The 20,559-nt window shown below is 56.7% G+C and overlaps 1 protein-coding gene across 2 annotated transcripts in view; it reads left to right on the top strand.

Moving 5' to 3' along the window:
- SHROOM4 (shroom family member 4) overlaps window positions 1–19,701 on the top strand; it is a 43,318-nt gene extending 23,617 nt beyond the window's left edge. For both annotated transcript variants that reach the window (XM_061598952.1, XM_061598953.1), the window contains 9 exons: window positions 838–969; window positions 4,308–6,525; window positions 8,076–8,137; window positions 9,395–10,054; window positions 10,834–10,949; window positions 11,039–11,312; window positions 12,631–12,814; window positions 14,966–15,241; window positions 16,108–19,701. In XM_061598952.1, coding sequence (XP_061454936.1) covers window positions 838–969; window positions 4,308–6,525; window positions 8,076–8,137; window positions 9,395–10,054; window positions 10,834–10,949; window positions 11,039–11,312; window positions 12,631–12,814; window positions 14,966–15,241; window positions 16,108–16,377 — 4,192 coding nt within the window. In that variant the 3' untranslated portion in view covers window positions 16,378–19,701. The remainder of the gene's footprint in view (window positions 1–837; window positions 970–4,307; window positions 6,526–8,075; window positions 8,138–9,394; window positions 10,055–10,833; window positions 10,950–11,038; window positions 11,313–12,630; window positions 12,815–14,965; window positions 15,242–16,107) is intronic.
- The last annotated feature ends 858 nt before the right edge of the window (window positions 19,702–20,559 follow it).

The raw sequence follows: 20,559 nt of genomic DNA, 5'->3' as shown, positions 1-20,559 counted from the left end.
TGGGACTTGCTCCCAGGTAAATGTGCATTGGGTGCAGCCTAAAGCAGGGAGATCCGCAGTGGCTTCCCATTCTCCCTCCCCCCACCTCCCTTTCCTTTTGGGTGGGGGTGGAGGGGGCTAAGAAGTGGGCTGCCAGCAAAGGCCAGAGATTTTCTGTGGCTGAATGACACACACACACACAGAGAAAGCGGGGCATGGGAAGCTGCTGCCCCCCCCGAGTATTTTCTTCCATCCCAAAATAACACACACACACACTGTTCTTTTTTGGGGGGACAGGTTCACTGCTGTTGCCCAACTTGCCAAAATGGGCTTTTTCAGCAGGCTTAGAGACACCTGTAATTTGAACCCGGGCCTCTTCCTGCCCCCCTCCCCGCCTGTGATAGTCAGACAGAGGTGGGCAACCTGTGGTGGCCCTTCTGATGTTGCTGGGGTCCCATCATCTCCAACCATTGGCCCTGCTGGCTGCTGCCCGGATGACCGGCTCCTGATCCCAGCACTCCCCTTGCTGGCTTCTGAAAAGGGCTCTGGCAAAGGCTGCAGTGAAATGCGGGGGGGGGAGCAGGGGGTTACTTCTCAGCTGGAAGAGGGGCGGTGGGGCTTTGGGTGTGGGAAAGAGGCGACAGGTGTGTGAGTGGGTGTGAAAAGGGGCTGGAGAGCGAGAGGGCAGGGACTCTCTTGGCACAGAGGTGGCCTCAGTCAAGGAGCCACAATTCCAAGGCTGGCAGCGAGGGGGCTCAGGCGGCTCCCTGGGCAGCCTGCAGGAGCGGTCCCCGGTGGCGGGGGGCACAATCTGTGGGCTGCTTCCTCCTGCTCATCACCACCCTGTCTGCCCGGCAGGAGGAACGTGCCCGTCATCAGGCCCCACTCATGGCACCTGGCCAAGCTCGCCGAGGTCCGGACTGAGGCCGCCACCATGCCCTTCCCTGCCGATGCCTTCAGCCTCTCCTGGCCCTCGGGATGCGACACAAGGTGAGTGGCTGGCGGAGGGGGTGCCTGGGCCAGTCAGTTTCCCCCTCCCTGGGTGCAGTTCCTGGGCCCCACTTCTGGGTTGGCACCCCTTCAGCCCTGTGGGGGAGTGGAGCATGGAGCATGTTGCTCCTCTGGACAGTTTGGCTCCGCCAGGTCCTCCTCTCCCCCAGCCCCCCCTGCAATTTGGGGTGCCTCTCCTCCCCCCCAATCCTTGGGCAGCCTCCCTTCCCATTTCTTTTTCCTTTGTCTCTTTGTCTCTTGCATGGCAGCGCAGGAGTGCCTGGTCTCCAGAGCAGGGGCCTCAGCCGGACCCTGGCCGGGTTGCAGCACCCATCAGCGGTGGGGCTGGATGTCCCAGCTGGTCTGTTGTTGGCGGTGGCTGCCCAGCCCTCGTCTGGGAACAGAGAGGAGGAAGAGGAGGGTGTGGAGTTGGTGGCTGTGCTCCAGGCTGCCTCCATCCCTCCCCTGCCTGCTCTGCAGTGCGCGTGGGCTGGCCTGGAAGCTCCCCCTGGCCAGCTGGTTCCTTCCCTTCCCAAAGCCGTTGTCCCCATTTGGAGGCTGGACGTGGGACCTCCTGGGGGTGGCTTCTCCGTGAGGCTTGGCTGGCCCCCGCCCCTGATGCCCCCCCCACCCCTGCCCCGTCTCAGATGCCTGTTTGGGTGGAGCTTTCCCGTCAGGAAGGGAGGTGGTTTGGGAGTCACTGTGGCTGCCAGCAGAGGAGGTAATAAGTTCCAGATCTCTTGCCCAAGCGATGGAAGCAGAGCTGCCAACTGTCTCTGGGTTGGAGCGGAGCGGGCACAAGTCCCCCGTGAGCCCCTCCCTGGCATGAAAGGGCTCTTCCTGGCTCCAGACGGAGCTGGCTGTTTCTCGGGGTGCTGGGGGTGACGTCTAGTTCCCCTCCCCTCTTACACACACACACACACACACACACACACACACACACACACACACACCTGGATTATGACATAAAACGGGCAGTCCAGGAGAAGATGCCTGGAGCATGTCAGAAGGGCCTGGCTGCTGGATCAGGCCACAGACGGCCAGTCTAGTCCAGCATCCTATTCTCAGATGCCACAGCAGGAAGCCCACAAGCAGGACCTGAGGGCCACGGTGCTCTCCTCTCTTGCGGTTTCCAGCGATGGTTATTCAGAAGCATCCTGCCCCAGCAGTGGAGCTAGAACTGGGCCAACCTTAATGTCAGCCCCCCCCCCGGAGGACTCTGTACGGTGAAATCACTGACTGACCCTTTAGAGGAGCATTGAGGGGGCTGTTTGGAGGGTCTGGGGTGCAGGAGTGGGTGCCCCCTGTGGGGCGTTAAGGGGCAGGAATCCTTACAGCTAGACATTCTCATAAGGCAGGTAGGGGGCAAATGAAATTGGAGGGGGCTTGCAAGGGAGGAGGCCTTTCTTCCCAAGGGTGGATTGAAGGCAAAGGGGCTGGTTGGTTAGTCCCCCCATCCCTAAGCCAGACTGGATCAGCCTGTCCTGGCCCTCTGCGGCTGTGCTGTTTGGCTGCTGCCTTTCCTTGACCGTCAAAAGCCTTATAAACCACCCCCATCACCATAACAGCATTTACATTTATTAGATTACTCTCCAGACCCAGTGTGGTGTAGTGGTTAAGGCAGCCTTTCCCAACCAGTGTGCCTCCAAATGTTGTTGGACCACAACTCCCATCAGCCTCAGCCAGCATTGCCAATGGTCAGGAAGATGGGAGTTGTGGTCCAACATCATCTGGAGGCACACTGGTTTGGAAAGGCTGGGTTAAGGTGTTGGACTACAACAGGGTTCGAATCCCCACCCAACCATGAAGCACACTGGGCGACCTTGGGCCAGTCGCTCCTCTCAGCCTCAGAGGAAGGCAATGGGAAACCCCCTCTGAATTCCGCTTGCCTTGAAAAACCTATTCCTTGGGTCGCCATAAGTCAGGAGCGACTTGAAGGCAGTCCATTTCATTTTTTTCTGTAGAAACTCAAGATTGCCTCTGGAGGAGGTGAGCATCAACTCCTAAACTCACAGACGCTGAGGAAGCCCAGGAGCTGCCTTATACTGAGTCAGGCCTATTGGTCCAGCTCAATGTTGTTGACACTGACTGGCAGCAGCTCTTCAGGGTTTCAGGCCGTAGATTTTCCCAGCTGCCATTGAGGATTGGACCTCAGACCTCCCGCATGCAGGGTGGTGCTGTGCCGCTGAGCTGCGATGGCCCCTCCCCAAGCTTGCATTGCTGCATGAGAGGCAGTCACATGCTCGTCAAGAAGAGCCCAGGAACTCAGAAGTTGAAACTAAACTAAAGAGACAGTAAACTCTGGGAGGACTTTTTTGTTTTGCTCCAGCGATGAGGTCAGGCCTGAGGTCAGTGGAGTTGCCCGAGTTGTGCCATTTGCTGTCTCACAGGGTAGGAGGGGGCACTCCCACTGCCCCACCCTGGCAGGGTGTTGATCAAGCCCTGAGAGACCTGCCATCGCTTGCTTAAGTATGACTATGGGTTCGGGTGCCATCCCGGCTGAAATATTGCCCTGTTATTGGTGGTGTCTCTTGCGGCCTCCTGTGGCCTTCGGTCTCCTACGGATAGGTGCTGCTTGGTGGAGGCTTGCTCAGTCTCTGGGCTTTGGTGCAAGGAGCTGCTCCCTTGTGGCATGGTGGGGCCGGCCCCTTTGTTAGACAGCTGGGGCATTTGTGCTTCTGGCACCAAGTGGTCACCTGCTATGCCGTTCTCTTCCTGTGACCATGTGGGTCCTCCCTCTCCTACTTCCAGGGGCGTCACTACCGGGGTGCCGAGGGTGCGGACTGCACCCGGGTGACACCCTGAGGGGGGTGACACCCAGAGCCGCCCCGCCCAGCGCTGTTGCCCAGCAAAGGAACCGAGAAGCGCTCCGGGTCGGCGCAGCCAACTCCTCCTCGGAGGCGGGTGGGTGAGACAGAAAGCAGGCGCCTGCTTGCTGGCGGTGAAGCCGGGACAGGCCTTCCACCGCCAACCTGGAGCGCGTGCATTCGGGAGGGCGCGCGCCGGAGGTCCACACCCCCCCGCACCCCCCCCCCGCACTCCCACTAGTGACGCTGCTGCCTACTTCCAAGTCAGCCCCTGGAAGGAAGGAACCATGGAATGGTCCTCCCCATGTCTGGGCCAGGCCAGAGGTGAATCCATAGCAAGGAGGCAAGAGGGGGAGGGGGAAAGCAGAGGGATGCACACTGAGGGAGATGCTGGTGGCACATGGCCAGTTTAAGGGGAGGGAGGAATGCGGGTCAGCTGGATGGGAAGGTGATCTGGGCAAAAGGGAGCTGGCTTGCTGGCAGACACCCTTGCTTCAAGCCTTCTAACGGAGGTCTCTCTCTCCCCCCCAGTGAGCTCCCCTTGGCGTGGAACCCCTTGGCGCGCCACGGCAGCACAGACAAGAGCAGTTCCCTCGGGAGCATGGAAAGCCTGGACCAACCTGGCCAGACTTACTACGAGGGCAGCCTCTCCCCCATCGACCAGGCCATGGACCAGAACAAACGGGACTCTGCCTATAGCTCTTTCTCGGCCAGCTCCAACACCTCCGACTCTGCCCTGAGGCCTGAGGAGAACAGCGCCACTGAGAGCAACCAGCCAGGCCAGCTGCTGGACCCCCGTTACCTGCAGACGAGCAGCGAAGGCGGTGAGGCCGCGGCTGGAGCAGGCCTGCATTCCGTGGCTACCCAGCCAGCCTCCTGCTCTCGGGAAAGCCACTGTCCCGGCTCTGCTGAAGCCACCTCCACCGCCCCTCCCCAGCCCCCTGTGAGGCAGGACAGCCTGCGAGCCTACAACCCGCTACCAGCTAGTACACACAGGAAGGATTCCCTGCACCCCAAGGGCCGGTGGAGCTCAGACACTTTCCTCTCCGTACGTGGCAGAGAGCCTGAGGGGCCGAGTGGGCAGCTGGCCACTGCGGGTCACACCAAGGAGCCTCTGCCCACTGACCAGTACTACTTGCTGAGCTCTCACACCGACCATTACCTCCCTATGGAGAAGGAAGCCCAAAGCACTGAGTCCCTCCTGCACGAGGAGAGCGGGGGGATCTCCTTGGACCAGCCTTGCCAGGGCACGGGCAGCCAGGCATCCCACGAGGCCAAGCCAGCCAGCCCCAATGGCTGCCCGCCCCCCTGGAAGGCCTGCTGGCCAGGAGCGCTGGGTCACCACCGGCACAGCGCCCCGGAGCATTTGCTGGCCGCCCAGCTGCAGGCCCTAGATGTCTCCCCCAGCCAGGAGGACCCTCGCTGGACGGTCTCTCCACTGCACAGGGAACAAAAGAGCCCCCAGGCCCCAGAGTCATGGCAGAACCAGGGCTCCCCTGGGCCGGCAGAAGTGCCAGGGGAAAGCTCCTGTTCCCCGGCCCACAGCCGCACAGGGCCAGAGAGACCCAGGAGCGCCTCAGTCGAGTTGGGCCCTTCCCTGTCACTGCACCCTGCTGGCGATGCTGGAGCAGGGGGCCTCAAGTCAGCCCCCAGCATGGAGACCCTGATGGAGGGAAGGCGGGACGTGGAAGGGAGCCACCTGGCCACCAGGAAGGGGGGCCCATCCCAACACCGCTCAGCCCAGATGCGTCGGCGTAGTGACCGCTTCGCCACCAACCTGCGGAATGAGATCCAGTGGCACAAGGCCCAGCTGCAGAAGGGCAAAGGCTCTGCTGTGTTGCTGGCTGGGGAGGAGCCGGTCCAGGAGGCAGAGGAGCCCCCTGACAGCCCCTCTGCTCTGCCCCCCCCTTCCCCACCGCCCCCTGCACCTTGTCCTCCTTCTCCGCCCGGCATGGCCCCAGGCAGGGCCATCCCCCCCAGGCGCTGGGGCTCTGAGCTGAGTGTCTTTGCGGGAGGGAGCACTCCTCACAGCCCCAGCAGGGCAGCCCCAGAGCCCAAGTGGAAGGCCCCCGTGCCAGAGCCCAAGGAGCCGCAGAAGGCTCTGTCGCCACCTGTGGGAGGAGGGCACGGTGGCCGCTGGCGTTGGTCACCGGAGCACAAGCTGCAGCCGCACAGTCGGAGCTTGCAGGTGGCTGAGCCGGGCTCACCTTCGCGGCTTCCTGAAGAGGAGTCTGGCCTCCTGCCGTTCGCTGACCGGAGAAAGTTCTTTGAGGAGACGAGCAAGGCCTGGTCCTCTGTGCACTTCAGCCGCCAGCGCGGCAGGCCGGTGGGGTTGCCACTCCCCAGGCCGGCGGAGCACAGCACCTTCCAGCCAGTCAGCTCCGAGCGCAAGGACCAGCGGCGCCACTCCGTGGACCAGTCTTACAGGCCCTCAGTGTCTCCCCCTGCCTACCAAGACTTCCACACGGAGGTGCCCGGGTTCTACAAGCCGCTGGCTCAATGCGGGGGGGACTGCGAGTGTTGGCGGCCCCTGCCCTGCTCATGTGCTGCCCGAGAGGCCTGCGCTTACTGCGGTGGGGACAGGTGCTCCACCTTGCACCAGAGGAACGTGCCGGCAGCACCATCCAGCCACTGTGCCCACCACTGCTACCCTCGCACCTGGAGTCGCTGCGGTGACTGCTGTTGCCCGGCTCAGCACAAGTTCTTGGAGGACGGGGGCTCCTGGCGCGCTAGGAAGACTTTTCAGGCGGTAAGAGATCTGTTGGGCATTTAGGGATGTTGTGTTGTACTGTGGAAGGGTGGAAAACATTCTGAGGAGCTGCAGCCCTCCAGATGTTGTTGGACTCCTGCTGCAGGGGTCAGCGATGGTGAAGGGAGTTGTAGTCCTACACCACCTGGTGGGCCACAGGTGTTCCCCAGGTAGAGTGGATGCTCTGGGCTAGGTGGGCTGCTGGGTCTGGGAGAGTGCAGGCCTCTTCGTTGCTGTCGGGCCACGTTGCTGAAGAGAGAAACCTTCCTCTGAAGGGCATTCTTGCAAGCTTTCCTGGGGATTGGCTTGCCCTCCTTGAAGAGGGGGAACAAATGGATCCTTTGGGGAATCTTTCGGCTACAGGCAGAAGAGAGCCCTGAAGCTAGAGGGAGGGAAGTGTGTGGTCTGGGTCTGTAAATCAAGCCTGAGAAGTGTGCCTTGCAGGTGTAGCTAATCTGGTGCCCTCCAGATGTTGTGTACTACTATGCCCATCACCCCCAGTCAGCATGGTCAGCGGTTAGGAATGGTGAGAGATGTTGCCTACAACATCTGGAGACAACCATATTTGGCTGCCCTTGCAAAACCTGAGTGCGGGAGCACTCTCCACTCCTGCGGCTTCTGGCAACTGGTTTTCAAAAGCAAACCACCTCCAATTATGAAGGCAGAGCATAGGCATCATGGCTACTAGCCACTGGTAGCCTTTTCCTCCATGAGGAAATGTTTCTAAACCTTCTTTTTTAAATAATAGATGTTTAAAGCTTTTAAAAGTGTTTTTAATGATGTTTTGTTTTAATATATCTTCATCGAGATATCCATGAAGACCTCAAGGTCTCGTTCCTGGTCAGTCATTGCCACTTTTGACCCCAGGAGCACATATGCAAAATTAAGATTTTTTACTCCATTATGCACAACTTTACACTTTACAGAATATGCATAACTTTATCCCTGAACCAGCGGTCATGGATGATGGGAGATATAGTCCTAGAAATTGGGAGGGCCACACTTTCCTCACCCCTGCCCTAGTCGGACACCCTAACTGCTATCCTGGCTCTCAGGTGCCTTCCCTCCGATGATGGTGGGACCCAAAGGGGCCTCTGGACTGAGATGAGGGGCAGCTGTTCCCCCCTCCTTCCGTGTGGGCTTCCCGTTGGGGCATCTGCTTAGCTACTGTGGGAAATGGAATGCTCGACTAGTCTGGATGGGCCCCCTTTGGCCTGACCCAGTTGTGGGTCTCATCAGCTCAGTTCCTCTTCCTTGTGGGTTTTGCTCCCCTCTGCCATAAAACTCCCCACTCTCAATCTGTAGGGGAGGCTTACCCTATGCCCCCAGCTCACCTCTTTTCACCTGCAACACCCCACTTCTGCCAGTAATGCAGCCATGCCAACAGCCTAACTGGCTGCATGCTAAACAAGGCAATGGGACATGCTTGTTCTGAGGAGGTATTTACTGGGGCCTCCATTGCTGTTGCCTGGGCCGAAAGGCCGCCTCTGAACTGACCAGCCTCCGGGATCCAACCCCAGCCACCTCCCTCTCTGATTTCTTTTCTCCAGGACTTTCCTGTGGATGAATGGGAGCCTCCAGCAATAAACAGGAAGACAAGCCAGTCGATGAGGTAGGTGGTGGGCGGGAATTTGACTGGAGGGGAAATGCTTGAGGTCGGCTGCTGGGGCTGGCAGACAGAAGAGAGGGCAGCATCCTGGCAACACTGTACCTGCTCTGCTGCATGTGCCAAAGTGCTTTGTGCGGGTGCTTGTCTCGGGAGACACCGGCTTGCAAGACGCTAGACCTTTTCTCCCACTCTGGCCTTGCCCAGGGCCTGTGCGAGGCTCCAAGGCCGGCGCCCTGCAGAGGCAATTCTTGTTGGCTGGAGGGCAGGAGAGCAATTCCTTTTTGCCTCTCTTGAGCTGTGTGTTTGCTGCCAATACATTGTGGGGAAGGATGTGCCTGATTTCGTTTCACTTTGTGGTTGGATGCCATTTGTTTGTGGCATCCTTGGCCCCTCGGTGTTCACCCCATCGGAGATCAATGAGGGCCTTTCTTTGGATGTCCAGCACCGCCCACGAGCAACCCCTGCAAGCGTGGGAACTGAGCAGGCAAGTGTCGAAGCGATCACAGCCAGGAATGCAGCACACAAACAAGTTGTGTGTGGCGACACTGCACAGCCCTTCTCCTGGTCTGAAGGGCAACTGTGCCCATGGCTGTAGCAACCCAGGGAGGTGGCAGAGGGCAAGGCAGACTACTGGCATCTGGAAGACTCTTTTCTGGAAGCTTCTTCCTGAGCGGTTGAGGCAGATCTTGTGTTAACCTAGAGGAGATATTGGGTGGAGCAAAATGCCAGCAAACTTGGCCTTTTAAGGTCCCACTGAAGCCAGCAGTGTGGCCGGGGCAATTGTCTCCACTTTGGACGTTTGTATTCCCTGAGTTCTTTCGGTTGTACCTGCCAAGCATCTGTTTTGATGCTGCTGCTGTGGGCTGAAAATCGTATAGCTGTGTAGCTCTGCAAAGAGGCTTCATGGAAAGCAGCTAAAAATGCCTGTGAATCTGGAAGTTGCCCTTTTTAGTAGCAGATTTCTTTGGGACAGAGACCAAACTGCAGAGCAAGCCAGCATCTAACGTGACTCCTGGCTGCAGTTGAATCTCTGCTTCTTTCTCAGAGCTGACATTTGATTTTAGTAGGCTGGATCTTTGCCAAAATTAATTGAGCTCATTGAGTTCTGCAGCTGAAATCAGTCCACCTTCTCCCCTCTGGGGGGGGGGCGGCTTCCAGACTGTGTTCTGTATGACTGTGTTCAGTGCACTCAGTGTTGCTTGGCTGCTGCTGCCCTCTGGATTGTGCCGTCAGCCTGTCTCTCCTGCTTTTTCCTCCCAGCGAACTTGCCCAGCACAAGACAGGCTTTCTGAGGGTCAGCCCCTTCTGGACCTGCTTTGAGGACACGGAGCGAGAGTGGCCTCCTTCCTGCCGCGCCGTCTCCACACACAACCTCTCCTGGGACTGCGAGAGGCCTGGGCGCGCCTCGGAGGCCAGTGAGGAGGGCCCCGATGAGCCGCACAAGCACCCCCTGCGTGAAAGGGCCTACTCAGAAAGCCACCTCTGCACGGAGGAGCTGGCCGGCACTTCTGGGAGGGAGAGGCGAGAAGCCCCCCTGGCGAAGTGGGAGGAGCCTCTGCGTGCAGCCAAACAGAAGGGCCCACCCCCTCCACGGCCCCCACCCCCAAAGTGGGAGAGGTACCGCCCCCGCCGTGCCTCCCACAGCCAGCTGCTTCCCCCCAGGGCCGGCCTGTGCCCCCTCCTAGAAGACTCCCGCGCCCTTGGCCAGAGCAGCAGTGAAGCAGCCAGGCAGCGGTCCCAGAGCCTCCCTCTGGAGCAGCTCTGGGATGAGGCCGGCCGGCAGCCCAGCCCCCGGCCTGGGGAAGCCCCCTCCCCTGTGGAGCAGGGCACCCTCCGCTGCTCCTACTTCCATCATGGCTCCCCACACCGGACCCCGGAGTGGCCCATGCCGGATGCGAGTGACAGGAGCAGGTCTTCCAGGCAAGTGGTACCATGTTTTGCATCTTGTGGGCTGGAGGTGGTGAGGATCTCTGCTGGGGGAGCAAATAGGGAAGGTGAGGGTGGGTGGGCAGGGCGGAGAATTGGCAAGATGGCCCTGGGAGGGACTAGCTGGACAGAGCCTGGAGGGATCAGCCCCTCCCCCGGCTCCTGTCTCCAGTGATACACTAAGATGGAATGGGCAGCGTGTGCCCCCTTTAAAGCGGTTCAGTTTGTGCCACGCCAAGCCTGTGGCAAGAGACTTCGTAATATATGGAAATGGGGGGTGAGGCAGAGGGAGCACTAAAGAGGGCACAAGTATCAGAAGAGCAGGAATCTCAGGACAAGTAACCCCATGTGTGCTGTTGGCGTTGCGGTGTTTTCTTAAATCAAGAATGGCCCTCCCAATGTCCCAGCATCCTGCACGGCCGAGGGCCAGGGATGATGGGAGTTGTAGGCCAACAGTATCTAGAGGACCACATCACAGGTTTCCTCTTTAAAACAAGACCTGAACATTCCAGGACTGTCGCTGCTTGTGATGTCTGTGTGTCTGTTTATTTCTGATGTGCCTGTCTAAACTTTTAAAAAATAAAATAAAAATCCAAGATTTTAGCAAAAAAGGAAAATAGCAATTCACCAGTACACAGTGTAGGCAGCATCATACGGACTGAAAACACCCCGGCAAGAATCTAATAGGAGTCTGGAGGACGGATACAGCAAATGCTGCTGTTGGCACCTTTGGTTTGTCTCTAACTGAAGCCCAGTTGGTTTTGTGTCTTAAGGCCTGTGAGTTCCCTGGAGGAGGGAGCAATACCTGAGTCCCCGTGGGACAAGGGGCAGAACAGATTGGCCAGAAGAACACCCGGCCAGACGCGGAGCAGCAGCCCCACCGGTCTGCGTAAGTGTGGCCTTCTGCCGGGGATGCCAGTGCCTCTGTCTTCCCAGCAGCTCTGCCAACTGAAATACCCCCTCTGTCTTTTCGTGCAGCCTCTGCAGAGCAGGCATCTGTGCAAGAGGGCCCCCAAGGGGAGAGCTGCCCCCCAGGCATGGTGGCCCCAGCCCCTCCCTTCCGTCTGAACTCGGAGGAGCTGATGAGGGACGTGGCGGGCAGGGACCGCTCCCTGGCCGGAGTGCTGAGCCCCACCTTGGGGCAGGTGACGGCGGCTGAGCTGATGGGCAGCCTCTTCTCCCCTAGTGAGGGCCTTGCATGGAAGGGGCAAGACTGGCGCCCACAGACGGGTGGCGTGGTGCTCCCTGAGAGGTAAGCACTACTTGGTGTACTGGGTTTAAGAGACAAAAGTGCCGGCTCTGTTGATATACAGCAGCAGGAGCCATGGGAGTCTGGGTGGCCTCAGGTGTGAGCAGCAGGAGGGGAGAGCGCTCAGGCCCTGTTTGGGGGCTTCCCATGGGGGCTTCTGGTTGGCCACTGAGAGCAGGATGCTGGATGAGACGGGCCCCCATGGCCTGATCCGGCAGTCGGGCTCTTACGTTCTTCTGTAGAGCAGCCTTCACCAACCCTCCAGATGCTCACATCAGCCCTGTCCAGCTCGGCCAGTGGGATGATGGGAACTGTAGTCCCAAGAACATCTGGAAGGCAGCCAGTTGGCTAGAGTGGACTGTAGATTCTCAGGTTCAAATTTCCCCCTGGCAGTGCATCTCAGTGAGCAGACTTGCACCACTGACTCTTTCTCAGCCTAGCCCACCTCACAGGAGTGTTGTAAGTGTAAATTGGGGGAGGGAAAGAAAGCCCTGTAGGATGGGTTATTAATATAAAGAAATGAACTCAGCAACTGTGGAGTTATGTTTACCTCAAGCCCCAGCATCCATTTTCCTTCCTCTGAGGAAAAGATGCACACAGGAACTGCAAAGAAGGGCAGCGGGCGGGTGGTGGTGGTGGTCTTGTGCCTGGGGTCTCTGTAGAGGTCTCCTCCAGCTGGTGCACCCCCTCGGACACCTGTTCCTACCTATGATTCCCTTTTGTGGGGATCTGGGTCTTGTGGCTGGTGCCAAGTTCCTATAATGCCCCCCACTGTTTTTTTTAATTGTAAATTGATTGACCGTGCAAGATAGAATACATAGCAAATGCTTTAGAAAGGTCTCCTCTTTTGTATTGATGTCAACCATTAGCAACATCTTCACCATTCTTTATTATGTAGGATAGCTCTAATTCGAAAGCTGAAACAAGAAATACAAGTGTTAACCACCTGAAAATATTTATGATGGCCATTAAAAGCAAATCCTTAATTTACAAATAAAATTGTTAAGAAAACCAAACACAAAGACATCAACAGTGCCACCTGGTTTTAATGCATCATAAAGTTGCCAAGAGTCAGAAATCATAAAGGGCTCTAAAAGGCATCGACTGAGCCTCCGTTTCCCCCCACCCGAGGCACTTGCATCAAGTACATTCCCTTTTGCGTGCTTTGTTGTCCCCCCCCCCTTTTAAATGGGGAGTCTTCTGTTCTTCCACTATTTTGCAAGGGCTTCGTCCTGCTGTCCATTTTATCATGTGTAAGTCAAGTGCCGCTTCGCCTGCCCCTTTTAAACTGCTTCTCCCATAATTCCCTCTGTTGATGCAGGCAGCAGAGCCAGCCTGTCTCCCCAACCTGTGCGGGGGCTGTCAGCCCCACCACCTGTTCGGCCTACTACAACATGTCGGCAGGGAAGGCCGAGCTGCTGAACAAGATGAAGGAGCTGCCTGAGGGGGCTGGAGCCAGTTTGGAGGAGGAGGAGGAGCTGGACCACAACCTGGCCCAGAAAAAGGTGAGGGGGGGGCAGCAGGCCTTTCCTTTTCAGTCTCTGGGCCCTGTTGAGCTCTTGCAGAGTGAGGCGTTGGGGGCAGACGTGCCCAGGCTCCTTGGCTGAAGTTGAGCCCCAGCGGCTCGTGTCATTTTGAGGGATGGGCTGCGAAAGCCCTCAGCAGGATCCCCAGTGTATTTGGGACCCTGGTCCATTTCTATTCATAGCCACGGTGGTGTGTTCTTGCTTAAAATTTAATTGTTGTAAACCGCCCAGAGAGCTTCGGCTATGGGGAGGTATACAAATGAATAAATAAATAAAAAACAAATAAATATTCTGCACAAATGTAACCCAAACTCTGTGCACCATGAAAGCTGAATCCTGCAAATGAATGCAACATAGATTTGCATACATTTCTTTGTGTCATCTGCTTCTGCTGGTCATGTGGAAAAGTAAAAGGTATGCAGGATCCTGAACTTCCACCTTGAGCCATCAGAGTCTGCTTGCTCCCTCCTCCCTCCTCAGTCACCTGGGGCATCTGGGAGCTCATGAAGCTTTGCCATGAGGGCTAGAATCATGCTCTTTATTTAAGCAAAATGTAAAAGTCAGCACACAACCCCCACAGCTCTGAAGGCAACTGCCCACAACCATCAGCTTGGGAAGTGGCCTTGCCTGGTTAAGGAGGAAGGGTCTTCTTTGGGAATAACTGGGAGCCTGGTTCCTATGGTGGTTGCCTAGAGTGGGGGTGGAGCTGCTTGGTGGATTAAAGCCTCTGGGGAGGCCTTTTTGCTCCTTGGTGCCGCGGATGCACTTCTGCTGCATCACTGCTGTTTGCAACTTCTGCTGTTTTCTGTGCCTGGTGGGGAAGCTTGGTGCCCTGGCTGGGTGCGAAATGCCCACATCTGTCCCACTGGAGGCCCCCAAAGTTCACTCTAAAGACCAAGGGATGCCCTCATGTGCCGGGGGTGGGGAGAGAAACACTGCCGTGTGTTACACCCATGTGTGCATTCAGAATCCAAGCTCTTGCCAATCTGAGATGGGCCACGGCAGATTTCAAAGCCCAGGAAGGAACTCAGCGAGGGTGGAAGCAAGTTGGCACCCCTGCCTGATCTCGCCATCTGTTTTTCTGAATTTGGCTTTTAAAACGTGAACAACGCCTAGCAGAAGGTTCTAGTCTGCTCTGATGCTGCATCTGAGCCTGAAGAAAAGGAGCTTGCTTTGTTGCTCAGTTTTCCAGCCGTAAGCTGGCCCCGCTTAAGAAAGGGCATCTTCACCCGCTCAAGGAAGAACAGCCTGTCTGCACTGTACACCCCAACCCGGCTGAAGCTGCTCTAACTAGCAGTGGGCTCCCCCAGAAAATCAGACCGGTTGTGGCTTGCAGAGTGTGCTGGGAAGAGGCCCAGCTCTGTTACGGAATTGCAAATCCCAGGATAGCTCGGCTGGGAGGGCACCAATGATTTAAACAAGTTTGAAACCATGGAACTGTCTCTGGCAGGTACAGGGAATGCCTGTGGTCCTTTAGATGGTGTTGGCTTACAGCTCTTACCAGCTTGTGGCCATGCCACACGTGAGCATGCCTGATCTCAGGTGCTAAGTTGGGTCAGGCCTGTTTGCTGGTTTGTATGGATGGGGGACTGCCCACAACAAGTGCACCCCAGCCAGCGCGGATGGTGGCAGTTGCAGTCTAACAACTTCAGGAAGGCCACAGGCCCCACCTCCGCACCCCCAATTCTTTTCCATGATGTGGGTGATGCCTACCAGTTCAGATGGGTTCAAAAGGGGATTTGGGATTTTAACAATAATATTGATTCATTTCATAATTTATATCCCACCTTTTGCCTTAAGACCCCTGAGCAGGTTGCAACATGATTTGGCACATGGAGGACAAGGCTAGTGGTGATGACTAGTTGTGATGGCTGTATGCTGTCTCCAAGATCAAAAGCAGTATGCCTCTGAGATTCTGGGGTGCACAGGTGGGGAGGCTGCTGTTGGGCTTTTGTCCTCCTTGTGGGCTTCCCATTGGGGCATCTGGTTGGCCGCTGTGAGAACAGGAGGATGGACTAGGTGGCCCCCCTTTGGCCTGAGCCATCCAGAGGTCTTAGGATGCTGCAACTCCAACCCCACAACCAAAGCCTTTGCTAACCGTGCCCTGGCCTTGATCTTTTCCCTTCCCAGGTGCAGCTGATTGAGAGCATCAGCCGGAAGTTGGGGGTGCTGCAGGAGGCTCAGCGGGGTCTGCAGGACGACATGAATGCGAACGTGGCACTGGGGAAAGATGTGGAGAGCCACGTCAAGAGAGTCTGCAAGCCGCACGAATGCGAGAAGTTCCGCCTCTTTATCGGAGACCTGGACAAAGTGGTCAACCTGCTGCTGTCTCTCTCGGGGCGGCTGGCCCGGGTGGAGAACGCCCTCAGTGGCCTGGACTCAGATGCCCCTGCAGAGGAGGAGAAGGTACTGAGGGAATGGGGCTGGCAGCGTCCTGAAAGGCCACTTTGGAAGCCGTTCTCTCCTGTGGGAGGGGCCCTTGTTCCCAGACCCGACAAGCCATTTGTCTCCTCCTCGTTATCCCTACCTCTGGTGCCATAAGGCACATCCTTTTCAGACTGCTGTGACCAGCAAAACGAAAAATAAATGGTGCAGAAATGCACCATTATAACCTGCATGGGTTGCGTGTTAGAGGGTTGCAGAATTGTGCTCCTCTTGATGCAGAACGCAGAGCCAAACTAAACGTCAATGCTGTTCACCCTTTCATAGAGCAGGCTTCAACTGGCCTCTTTTATTTGAAGAAAAAGCAGTCACGGACTCTCAAGTAAGGGTCCTGCACCACTTTCCTGCTGAAAATTCTCTCTCCCCTGCCCCGCTGCAATGCCCCTAAAAGAGCTGTTTACTGTGAATGTGTCATTTGACTCTGAGTCACCTTGGTGATGCAGCTTTAAAAAAAATGCTGCACATTGAAAGCAGGTTTAAGAATCATCTGCCAAAATTTGGGGAGTGGGAAGGAAGGGAGACCCCCTCCCCAGCCTTCCTAGCAGATGTCGTGGAGATTTACTGGTGCTATGATTGAATGATAGGGAGCATCTGTAGCTATGATATTTAGAAGGCTGAGGGGCGGGAGGATGTCATGATTTGGGGTGTGGGATTGCAGCCTTCATGAAGGGCCTCCTCCCTCCCTCAGTCTGAGCACTGATGATGTGCCTTGAATTCAGCTCTGCTGTGGTTCTTGAACTGCCCTTTGCTTCTCCAGGGTGAGGGCGGGAGGCTCTTGTGCGTTCTGTGCTTGCTCCGGTCTTGACTGTTTCCTCCCTTCCCCAAACAAGCTGGCCCTCCTGGAGAAGAAGCGGCAGCTGACGGCGCAGCTTGAGGACGCCAAGGAACTGCAGGAACATGTGGCCCGGCGGGAGCGTCTCGTCTTCGCCAGCGTCTCGCGCTGCCTGCCCAGCGAGCAGCTGCAGGACTACCAGCACTTTGTGCGGATGAAGTCGGCCCTTGCCATCCAGCAGCGGCAGCTGGACGACAAGATCAAGCTGGGCGAGGAGCAGCTGCGCTGCCTGCGAGAGAGCCTGCGCAGGTTGCCCAGGGAGTACTAGTTGAGGCCTGCCCGCTGGCGCACCTTTGCTCTTGATGCCACCCGGGGCCTTCTTGCCCTCAGGATAATAATGATCGTTGCCAAAGACCGCCGTGCCAGATCACTGCATCCCCACCCTCCGTGGCTGGGGGAGGATGAGGGGCTCGCCAAAGCACCCTTTGCCGGGAAGACGATGCCTGCAGCTGGGATCAGTTGTTACCGCTGCGCAGGAAGATGGTGCTGGGATTCCTGGAGCCACACTGGAATGCAGGCGCCTGCCCTCCCTCTCTGCCAGCCTGGAGAGGACTGTCCTGAGAGAACTCGCTGCCTTCTGCCCTCTGGGGTCACCCGTGACCTAGCAAAGGAAGCTCTCCGGAGCCTCCCTCCCTTCCCCCATAAGCAGTGGTGTATTCCCAGGTGCCTCAGCTTACTTCACAGCCAGGCTGTGGGACCTCACCTTATGTGCCTTCTCTTCCTCCTGCTGCAGTTTTATTTATTTATCCCTCTCTTAGAGTTGCTTTCCTTAACTTAAGCGAGGAATTGTGCTAGGTAGTGGGTGGGAGTGGCTGTGACCTGTTGACGTAGAACACATCCTTTTAGGCTGCTGGCATCCAATGCTGCCCACGAAGCCCCTGATACATGTGGCAGCCACCGAGGAGGCTGTGCCCTTTCCCTGCCTCCTGGGAGGGGCTTCTCTGCAAAGGGGGTGCTGGGGGCGAGGCCCTGAGCATAGAAGCCGTTGCTGCAGCTTCCTCTTCCTCTTGTTCCAGGGAGACACCCTCCCCTCCCCCCCCCCCCTAAGTGCCTTGATCTAAAGTAGCTCTTCCTCGTTCAAGGACAGGAAAAGACTCTCTGCCTTTCCCAGCAGAGTTTCTAGCTGGGGAGGAGTATTGAAAGTTGTTTTGACCATTAACTCATTTCCCACACTTCCATGTAGGGAAAAAGTTGAAGAACTGTTTGTAGATCACCCTCATTGTCTCTCTCTCTCCCTCTCCCTCTGTGTCCCTGAAGGTCTGAGCTCACGCAAGCAGGCTGCAGCCCCCGCCCCCCAGGAGCCTTTAAAGGAGCTGGTGCACTTTGCAGATCAGCCGCAGCTCTCTTGAGCTGCTGTTCAGCCTCCCAGCCCCAGAATAATAATAATTATTATTTTAAAAAACCCTTCCCACTGATACAGCCAGCCTCACCTTCCCCCCACCCCACAGCTGTGTCTTGGGGGGGGTCCTAGACCGTGCCCATTTAAAAGGATGCAGACTCAGTGCCAGCAGCAGTATGTATGCCCTAAGCAGGTGCAGCCCCTTTCCTTGCAGAAGCCTTGGTGGGGTGGGGTGCGGTCTGCAGTGACCCTTCTTGAGAGATCCTTGCCTGCAGCCCAGCTCTCTCTGGGTAGGCCAGGGCTCAGGATTACGTGTGGGCTGGGGAGCTCTGCTGCAGCTGCCAGCCAGACTGGGCCCATCTCCCCATACCAGTGCCTTAATATGTGCCTGTCTAATGGACACAAAGGGAGGGCCGCCCACGCTAGCTTGGGTATAAATCCCCTTTTCTGCCTCCTCCATAACTCCTGCTTGCAAACCAGGCTTGGGAGGCCTTTTTTCCATATCCATGCTCCTCAGAGGCATTGCATGGACTGGAGTTTAACTTTTACCAGCAAGGAAGCTCCTTTTAGGGGGAGAGGGGACTGCTATGGGCACCACTGTGTTGACTGGAGGGAGCTGATGGTGTCTCTCCCCCCCCTCCTCCCCCACCCCAAAGCACATGTTGCCAAAGGAATGTGCTGGGTTCCTGCCACAGATATTCCTGCCTGACATCCTCTTCCTCTGCATTGTGTTTGGAACAATGTTGGAAGGTCTGAGCTTCTCGGGTTAACCCTCTCTGTGCTCTGCTGCCCTGAGCCCCTCTCATGCCAGAAATAGTCCTGCCAAGGCCTGCAAACTAGCTGCTGTGGCAAGGAGGGGGGATTTCCTAGCTGGCCCTACCGGCTGCTTCGTGGCGTGGCTGCTGTGGAGGGCTGGAGGGAGCCGTTCCGTGGCAGGGGCAAAGTTACTAGCTCTCAGGCCCCCAGAGAGCTCCTGCCCCAGTTGGCCCCCTATGCCCTGAGACTTCACTCTCAGCCTAGCCTCTCTTGTGCAGGAGCGTGCAAATGTCTTTAGAAAGGAGAGCCCCCTTGGTTTAGAAAGAAAGCCGGTCTCAGTTGGGAAGGGCAGCAGCTTCTGATCAGCAACTGGGAAGAACCAGGTCTTGAACTCCCCCCCCTTTAAACCACCAGAGGTGCGTCAGTGACCCCCAGCTGTTGTGGACTGCAACCCCCATCAGCTGCAGCCAGCGTGGCTCTTGGCAAGGGATGATGGTAGTTGTACTCTAACAGCATCTGGATGGCCTCAGGGATCCCCCTCCATGCTTTTAAACCATCCCTACGGCGACCTCACAAGGAGGCTGCTATCTTTGCTTCCCACCCCCCGGCCTCCTCTGCTCTTCAGCACAGCAATAAACATCCTCTGCAGAGCTTTGCATGTTGCACAGAGCGAGACCCTTTTTGCTACCTTCTGCCAAGCAAGTGCCAGAAATATCTTGACAAACTCCTTTGGCCCAGAGGCAGAAAAAGGGCACCTGAGTGGCCCACAGCTGCTGCCTGCTGTCAGGGATTGCCAAGGCAGGAAATGCTCTCTTTGCCTGGGTCCTGCTGCTGCTGCTGCCGTGGTGTGTTTTGTCTTACAAATGAGAGAACATTCCTGGAATTCGCATCGTGATTGAGCAGAAGGTCCGGTGGGAGCAGCGCTGTCCAGCACTCGTTGTAAGGCAGGGGGCGACCCCTGCAAATCCCATGCAGGGCTGTGGGTCACTCCCTTGGAGGATGCAGCCTGCGGCTATGTTTTGCACAGAGGTGCAATGCTGCTGATGTTCACAGCCCTGCAATGAAAGTGGGATTCTGCCTGACCTTTGAGCAAATTTGAATGCCTGCCTTATTTTAACATTTTGGAGTGCTGCTTAGACATCCTTGCCCTTGAAAATAGACTGTAGTTTGATCTTTGGTCCCTGTGGGCATTCTGCTTTAATCTCTGCTGCCTGTGGGGCTGGGAACAAGTTCCCGGGGGTCAGATTCCCCTCCATTCTGGTGTTCCATCGCTTATTGTTTGGTACTGCCAAGAAGAGATGGACTGTCCCTACCGGTGCTCCCAACTGCAGCCTCCACAAACCGTTTGCCTTCCTGTCCATCTTTGCCATTCCAGGCCAGGCTGCACAGCTGCCTCCTGCCCAAACCAGCCCCCCCTTCCTCCTCCTCCTCCTCCGTGCAGGTGGAGCCAAAGTGCCAACTCTGTATGTTGCTATGTTATTAAATGCATGCATTGCCGCTGGGTGCAATTTTGTGCTTCCTACACACTAAAGGAATCGGTGGTTGCTTTCCACGTTTCCACAGTGAGAGCCTTTCAGTTGCATTTCTGACGGTGTCAAATTCTGTTCTGGCAACCAACGCCTCGAGTAGCTTGTGCTTTGGGTTCAGTGGGGGGGGGGGAGGTGAAAGGAGACAGAGAATCACACTTTGCATTATTAAATGGTGCTAATGATGACGAGCCTCTCTGGGTCCTGTGTCATCCTTTGTGCTGAAGAGTGAGGGGGCGCCTCTGGCCGCCTGGGGCAGGTCTGCTGGGGCTGAGTCCACAAAGGCACAGCCTGTCCTCTTTCACCTGTAAAAGGAGGCAAAGCAGAATGTGTGTGTGGGGGGGTTCCTCCATACTGGACAGAGGTGTAGTCATCCAGGGTCTTGGGGTGGCCTTAGACCCTTTACTTTTTTAGGAGCGGGGTCCCAGTAGAGTCCCTATGTCTCCAGCATCATGTGACCCGATCAGCATGAAAGGGGAGTGTGTCAGCCGCTGAGAAGAGTCTTCTAACATGCTTCCTTCTCCTTTCCTGCTGACTGGAAGCAATCAGAGTGAAAGAAGGTGAGTCAACCACTGAGAAGACTCTTCTCAGTCACTAACACTCCCCCCTCTCATGCTTACTGAGTCCTAGGGATGTCTGTTGTGGGAGGAAGGCATGAACAAGGATCTCATTCTCAACCCTGCAGCAAAAAAAAGGGTGGTGGTGGCTGTGCCTAATGTGAAGAGACCCTCCACTTCTGAATTTGCCACTATGCGGCTGCTACTGGATGAAGCTGCTTAATCTCCCGGCTTCCTGAAGGAAAGGCTGCTTGCATTTCTGGCTTGGGGCA

This window comes from Rhineura floridana, chromosome 16, assembly GCF_030035675.1.
Source record: "Rhineura floridana isolate rRhiFlo1 chromosome 16, rRhiFlo1.hap2, whole genome shotgun sequence".
Lineage (NCBI taxonomy): Eukaryota > Metazoa > Chordata > Lepidosauria > Squamata > Rhineuridae > Rhineura > Rhineura floridana.
Note: the sequence above shows the minus strand (reverse complement) of the source record. Positions and strands in the feature narration are given on the sequence as shown.